At 33.8% G+C, this 7,864-nt stretch overlaps 1 protein-coding gene across 1 annotated transcript; it reads left to right on the forward strand.

Moving 5' to 3' along the window:
* Positions 1-2,575: 2,575 nt before the first annotated feature.
* On the forward strand, positions 2,576-7,439 carry LOC144573960 (uncharacterized). Its single transcript, XM_078323750.1, has 8 exons — positions 2,576-2,899; positions 3,178-3,265; positions 3,378-3,449; positions 3,541-4,185; positions 4,918-5,254; positions 5,650-5,731; positions 6,126-6,352; positions 7,272-7,439. Exons 1-7 carry the CDS (start codon positions 2,738-2,740, stop codon positions 6,336-6,338), a joined length of 1,599 nt encoding a protein of 532 aa, XP_078179876.1. The 5' UTR covers positions 2,576-2,737; the 3' UTR covers positions 6,339-6,352; positions 7,272-7,439.
* The last annotated feature ends 425 nt before the right edge of the window (positions 7,440-7,864 follow it).

The raw sequence follows: 7,864 nt of genomic DNA on the forward strand, positions 1-7,864 counted from the left end.
AGGTTTCAAATTTTTCCCGATTCATATTATTCCTAAACTATTTACAAAATGTGTTTCCTTTCCTAAAACATCGTAAATTTAATATATTTATATGTACTTTAGAAAATCAATATTTTCTCATTATGTTTGTGTTAACCTTTTTTTTTTATCTCATCAAATTATTCTATGATTCCGAATTTGTCACTATGGTTCTAGGGATAAGTATTATCTATAAATCTCAAATTTATGCAGAAAATATTATTAGCTTATTAGTGTTGATAAATATATCACTACAAAGTTTAAGAAAAAAAATAGTATATATGATTAAAAATAATAATGAAAAATTGTATTAGTAGTGTACCACTTTGTAATATGTATGATTTATACTACAACATGTCTAAGTATTGTAAAATCTTGTAAAACATTGATTGTATCAAAATGAAAAAAATTGAATAAATTATTTACAAGCAAGGTCAATATTGATTTTCTATTGGCCAAAGAGTCACAATTATTACTTATTTTATTAGTCCGACTTACTTATTTAAGAACTATCATTTGTGGACATTATTATTTTTTTGTTTTGTTAGGGAATATAGTTAATCTTTTTAATGTAGATAATTACCATAAATACTGAGAGAATTAAAAAGTTCATTTAGGAGTCATTTAACATTAAATAGCTATTTATAGAGACAAGAAAGTTGCTAACAAAATATGAGAGAAAATAATAGTCCTTTAACCTCAATTTCTCATTAAAATCCTCCAAGAATATTGAATGGGATTTCCTTTAAACTAAAGCAAGTTATAATACAAATAAAATCTAAGTCTTTATACCTATTATATTAATTTTGAAAATCATACTAAATTTTAAAATTTATATATTTTTTGAATTAATTTTGTATAAAGTCAAGTAGTAACTAAAGTAATGAAAAATGAAAGTATTAAATTAACATAAAAAAAAAAATTTCACCAACTTTTTTTTGTAGTAAATTATTTAAAAAAAATTATAAATCATGTATAGAAATTTTGGATTTAAGTCCGCGAAATATTTGGTGAGTTTCATATCATCCTAATTATACTCATATTTTGAGTTTGTTAGAAAAAAAATATGATTTGTTACGAATAGCTATAATTTTCAAATTGACTCAATTAACTCAATTTTGTCACTGTTACTGCTCCTATTCAATGTTATTAAATACAGTTTCTATACGGTATGTGAAAGGCCACTACATAATGCATATGCAGTATGTCATCGCATATGCGAATTTTTATGCATACTTATATATGCAAATTTTAAAATGAAAATTCATGTATATAAACAAGTATGTGGTAATATGTGGCAATAAGCAGTAATATGCAGTATGCGGTATGTGATAATATACAGTAATATTCAGTATCATACAAATAAGTATGCGATAATATGCGGTTGAATATGCGATTGAATATACAGTAAAAATATACGGTTGAATATACAATTAAATATTCGGCCACATATATGAAACCACATATATTAACCGCATTCTGAGTTTTTAGACATAGTACAATCAAATATGTATATGTGACAGCACATGCAGCTGCATAAAATGCATTTTATTACACTGCTCTTACTAATGAATTTGGAATTATTTAAGTTGCTTCTACGGTTCTACCCAACTCCAACCAAAAATATTTAGTACACATCAGCGAAGAATCTCAGCAATTGATTTTTGTGTCCTCCCTACACAACCCTTAATTAAATAGCAACGCTGGACGGCTTGGTGATCATTTTTGTCGTTTTCTCCTATCATTTAACTCATTTTTAATTCGTAATAATAATTATTAATTAAATTTTTTATAATATTCCGTAGTTGTGCCAGGACAAGATGAGCCATCTAGATGCCACGTACCCCTAAACACAAGACAATCATTGTCAGAAAAGTCCACACCGAAATCCGACCAATATTTCCTGACAAAAATGCCCTCAGGTAGCTTTCTCAGTTGACCACGTTTGCTGATTTACTTCCATATTTTCAGTGTCAATTTCGCCATTTATGTGCTTCAAAGGTTAGAGCATTTTATTAAGGATTGATAGATAATAAGCTAAATTCATAGAACTTCAGTGATCAATCACAAAAAAAAAAAAAAAAAAATTGTTTCTATGCAATGCCTATATTCATACAAGTGTTGTAAATAACGGTATGCGGTCGTTGGTCGGATAGAAAGTCGTATTAATCGGGAATAATTGAAAATAATCAGTCGATTAGTCGAAAAATTCATAATAATTTGATCACTGCCAACGACTAATCGGTCGATTAATCAACCTAAACGGACGATTTTTATAACACTGATCCATACATCAATTACATTTTATTGAGATCTGCATTAAGCTCCAATACATCAAGTTTTTGTCAGATAGAAAAATTAAGCAAGATATAGAAGTAAATTTATTAATGAATATATTTTTACTCATTAAAATTTTAAAACTAGTCTTAAAAGTAAAGCATTATATTTATCTTATGTGATCTGATGATCAAAATTATACAACTTTACAATAAAAGCTGGTTGCGGATCCACATTTCTTAAAGAAAAAACTATAGAACTTTACAAATAAAATCTTCCTGGGGGTGGATATGAAATATTGTCCTATAAGTTATTACTATTTAGTAACGGAAAGCTCATAGAAAGCTTCACACCCGCCATTACTAAACGAGACTCTCTCTAGCTACCTTTCTCTGTCTCCTAGTCCAGACGACAGCAACTATCTGTAAAAGAGAACAATAGAATGCCAGGGGCAGAGTTAACGGTGGAGAAGAGGCGCTCGAGATTGGGAGATGGGAGGAAGAGGAGGAGGAGAAAGAGAGAAAAAGAAAGCAGCTCCGATACATTTCTACAATCTTCCGATGAAACATCTGGCTCTGTGTTTGATCAAGACGATGAACTATTGGTTCATTCTCATTCTCATTCTCATTCTCAGTTTAATTTTTTTAATAGCTCTGTTTTTTGCGCAACTCTGTTGATATATACATTTGGTTAGCTTTATGAAATACAAGATTAATCTATGGAAAACGAAATAATTGTTAATTAAATTGGGCTTCAATTAAGGGTAGTTTAAACCTTATCTTATGGGTTTTGGTAGCTTGTGTTTTTTGTTTCCACTTGAATTAGAATTTTGGGGTTTTTTTTTTGTCTCAAAGCGGTGACCCACTTCTCCACACGTTACAGAGTTTGGCACGAGGCGAGTGCACCAATGGCCCGGTACCAGTACTACCAGTATCAGATCCAGCTCAAGAAAAGGAGAAACAAATTATTGGTATTCTGACCCCCTCCTCAACACCTTTTCCAGTTTCATCTAAAACTCAGAAATGTGCATTATTTGTGCTAGTTTTGAAATTTTAACTTTCTTGCTGTATCTCTTTTTCCAGAGGCGAGAGATCCAGCTTTTCAACAAGAAAACCAAGACCCATCACAAAATTTCTTATCTGACAAAGTCAAAGGTAAAAATCTTAAATCCCACTTTTTTTTTTTTGGCATTTTGCTCCAAGTATTATTTACCCTGATTTTCACTTTTCATCAACTGTTTGTTAGAATGCCAGAACCGGAGATATCCACAGGAATCGATCCCACAAATCACTAGAAAGTTGTCCCGGCAACGACCTGCTTCACTAGACCTCAACGGCCACATCAGTGCTGACGTGGCAGCACTATCCCCTTTTGTTGGCTTAGGAGTAATGAATAATAAGGGCTCAGTTAACTTCCACAGCCCAGGCACACATGTCTACCCGCACCAGCCTGGATGGCACTCTGAACGGGTCCCACTTGGCCGTCAGAGTTATAACCGTGCAACACCTTTCAACAAAGGGAGAAACTTGCCATCTAAATGGGAAGATGCCGAGAGATGGATCTTCAGTCCAGTTTCTGGTGAGCTAGTTCATAGGACCCACGTGCCCAAGTTTAACAGGAGACGACCCCAGTCGAAAAGTGGTCCCCTCGGGTCTGATGAGGCAGGTTTGATGTCCTCCCCATCTACTCAAGTATTCAACAATAGCAGAGTAGGGAATTTTGTGAAAAGCTCACCGCTTTGGGCTGGGGTTCTGATCCCAGAAGGCGAGCCCAGTGGTAGAAATTGCACAGCCCGTGCGTCATTTCCCAACCGTGCAAGTGTAAGTGACTGGATCGATACGCCACTCGAGTCTTCATGCTCTTTGCCGAGCTCAAGAGGCAGTGTTCAAGGTTAATTTTAGAATCACCTCTATTTTTTTTTTTTTTTTTTCTGTACCCATTTTTAGTTAGTCCTTTTTAACCAGAAGCCAAAGTAAATTATTTTGGTACTGGCATTGAGACTGTAGTGAAGTTAATAATTTGATATTGCAGTAGTGGTAAAGACCAACCTGATGCTAGTTGGGTACTATTATACAATACCGGGATCATTTATTCAAGCTTTACTCTTTCTTGCTTTATTTTTTGTCCTTATTTGAGTAGTACATGCGTCATAATGGCTAACAACTGTTGTATTGAATATTTATTTTGTACCATGAACAAGATGCTTAATAGTTTTAACTTAGATTTAAATCCTTGTACAATTTGAACTACCCACTAAACAAGCCTACGGAACCAATCAATGGCATAGCCAGGATTTGAGTCGGGATGGGCAAAAAGTTTCGGGTTACCGGATCGGATCAGTGGGCAAAATTAGCTTATATACTTGAATTATTTTAATCAATCTCACCAAATTCTAAATCAAATTTAAACAAAAATCAAGAAAAACATTAACACTCAACAATTTTAGTCAAATTTGTAATTTAATCCATTCTATTGGACTGCAGTATTGAATTGTCAAAGGATAGATGTAAGCAATCTAATTTCCAGAAGTAGATAGACCAACATATTTATACTACATACCCGATTTTAAAATTCCAGTGGAACCAATAAAAGAACCAAATCATACATTGTTTTGATATGCAGATGACAGAATTGAAAATACTAGAAAAGACGTTGCTACACAAACAAGCCCATGTGAGAGTGCCAACTCATCTCCAAAAGCTACACCCTTATTTATCTCCAGTTCGAAATCAACCATGGCCAATCAGATTGAAGAGGAGCTGGAGAGCCACTTCACTGAGCTCCAGATAGAGAACAGCTTTCAAGCAGATAACCGGGTCACTTTGACCCGTTGGTCTAAGAAGCATGTTGTTCAAGGGCCTGACAAATGTTTGACAAATATTATAGAGTGGAAGAGGCGAACTGTCGAGGCCAAGGCCTCCCCTTGGCAGGTCACCAAAAATGCCAATTGCATCTCAAAGTATGTTATTATTTTTGTTTCTTTACATGTACTTGGCATAATGTCAAACAATATGAATACCATTCCAGTTAATAATTAATATCACGAATACCCTTACAAAATGTGCAAATATCATATACCTGCTTACAGAAGATAAATTTGCTCTATGTATATCTCTTATTGAAAATGTTTTTAACCACTAAAATCTACTTTTTGCTGAACCACCAAATAATTGTATTTGATTTGAAACACATGAAGACACAAACTTTCTGACCATAACTCACAAAGTATATTAGAAATTCCATTATTTTTCATATTTTAATTTTCTGAAATTTACTGCTGTACTAAAGATGCTTCATATCATAAAAGAATATGTCCAATTCAAATTAGTATTTCTTCTTTTTATTACTTGTAAGGTTTGAGACAGAGGAAGCCAAGATTGCAGCATGGGAAAGTATGCAAAAGGTCAAAGCAGAAGCAGCTATAGAGAAATTAGTGGTCTCTCCTCCTCTCTCTCTCTTTTAATTACATTGCCACTGTTAGTAGAACCTAAAGCTGCAATTTTCCCATTATGCCCAAGTTTCATCCGCAATACAGAGAAGCCACCAGTACAAAAACAATTGTCTACTGGTCCAGGTAGAAGCAATATGAGTTTTGGGCAACAACAACTGAACTGACTGATGGTTGTTAAAATTGTACCTGTAAAATTTTATTTTGAGTACTGATATTCTCCAAACAGTATTAAATACCAATATTCTGGTATGGCGCTGTGCCTTTTTTTTGGAGTGTCGATTTGTAGTTAATGATTTAGAATCAACTAAGCTTTCAACTGCCATAAATGAAGTAGTTCAGCGGTAATAGCTCTTATAGGAACTCTTTATTAAATGGCCAGATGAAATTAGAAAGGAAGAGATCGTCATCAATGGACAAGATTTTGAATAAGCTCAAATTTGCACAGAAGAGAGCACAGGAAATGCGCACACAAACACAAACTTCTTCCAACCAAACCCAAAAGCTCTCGAGAGGCTCTAAACAGGTCCCACATTTCCACAGAAATGGCCAGAGGGCTTCACTCAGCGGATGCTTCACTTGCCATGCCTTCTAGCTCATGTCAAACTTGTAATATTTTTTTTTCTCCCTCCATCTCATTATTTATTTTATAACTATATGTTCTCTTGTGTGTTTGTGTGTTGGGTGGGGGTTGGGGGGGGTTCTTTTTTATGGTGGATCTTATGTAGGGACTAAAGATCAAATAGAAGTTTTGTATAGTTGATTGTCAGATAGCACGGTCACTGTCAAAATCAAATTGGGACTTCATGTAAGTGGTAGTTACAAACTTTTAGTGGATTTTGCAGGGGCGGACCCAGGAAGTGGGCCATGGGTGATAAAACTACCAATCTAAGCATCATTCAACTTATATAATGCATATCTACTAGTCTAGTAAATTATCTAAGCCCCTGGGATTTTTTAACCTGAGATGATGAGTAGATAATGCATATTTACTAGTCTAGCAAATTATATAACTCTAAATTCTTTTGAAATTTTAATGGGTTTAAAACATGAGATTTGAGTAATTGAAGCATTTTAGTCTTTCGTTTGGATGAAATTGTAGAATCTCTGACATCAATGCATTGAGTATATCTAAAATCGAGTTAAAACAAAACTTGAAATGCAAACATATTATATATTAGTTAATGAATTTTCTCATAATTCAATTTTAATGGGGTTCAAATAGAGGTTTCATATAGTTGATTGTCAGATAGCACTATGATAATTGTCATAATCAGATTGGGACTTCATGTTACTGGCAGTTACAAACTTTTAGTAGATTTTGTGGTAACTGTGGTACATCTGGGTAAAACTACAGATCTAACCCTCATCCAATTTTTAACCGGTACCAGTACCAGAAATGTTAACATAAATATGTCAATATCAGCTTACTATATTGTATGTGCAAAACACAAGGTTTAATTTGATGTTCTTGGTTTTTGCTACAAGTATTTCTGATGTTTATAATGTTTCATCATAAATACTTCAGGGCTTGCAAGATAGACTCTTTTTCAACATGAAGGATTAGTGTGATGGTTTAATTCTCAGTAGAAATGTGCATGTGTAGATGATATGGCAATTTGTAAGTTGTTTTTATGCACGCCCTTGTTGTAATATTCATTAATTAATTAGTGTTTATTGTTATTTCCTGTTTTTACTTTTATTTTTTTCTTTTGGGTGATGTTGCCATTAATGAAATTGTGCATCTTCAAGGAAAGTAAAAAAAAAAAAGAATGAGCTAATGGGTTCAAGTTAGGCTGAGCATGCTGAACCTTGTGCAATAGTATGTATATATGCAATAAACTAACAAGCAGCCAAATAGACATATACATGCAACAAACTAACAAGCAGCCAAATAGACATATACATGCAACAAACTAACAAGTAGCCTTTGATAAGATTCCAGAACAAACTGAGTTTTATCAATAGGACCTTCAGCTTAGATCAGTGCCCTCCAATTCTGGAAGCAGCCTTTGATGGTGCATGTGCACTTTTATGCAGAGGCACTGGGTTCCCCTGCTTCGGCAGTTCATTTATTGAGAGCATTTTCACAGATCTCTGCCTTTTCGCTGGATTTATAAA

Source organism: Carex rostrata, chromosome 22 (assembly GCF_964058835.1).
Source record: "Carex rostrata chromosome 22, lpCarRost1.2, whole genome shotgun sequence".
NCBI classification, from domain to species: domain Eukaryota; kingdom Viridiplantae; phylum Streptophyta; class Magnoliopsida; order Poales; family Cyperaceae; genus Carex; species Carex rostrata.

What these genes read in the sequence shown, in the direction of transcription:
- LOC144573960 (XM_078323750.1), top strand. Translation starts at nt 2,738, where the DNA reads ATGCCAGGGGCAGAGTTAACGGTGGAGAAGAGGCGCTCGAGATTGGGA. An exon ending in ATCAAGACGATGAACTATTG is followed by an intron (nt 2,900 to 3,177) that starts GTTCATTCTCAT and finishes CACACGTTACAG; the next exon opens with AGTTTGGCACGAGGCGAGTG. An exon ending in CAGCTATAGAGAAATTAGTG is followed by an intron (nt 5,732 to 6,125) that starts GTCTCTCCTCCT and finishes TTAAATGGCCAG; the next exon opens with ATGAAATTAGAAAGGAAGAG.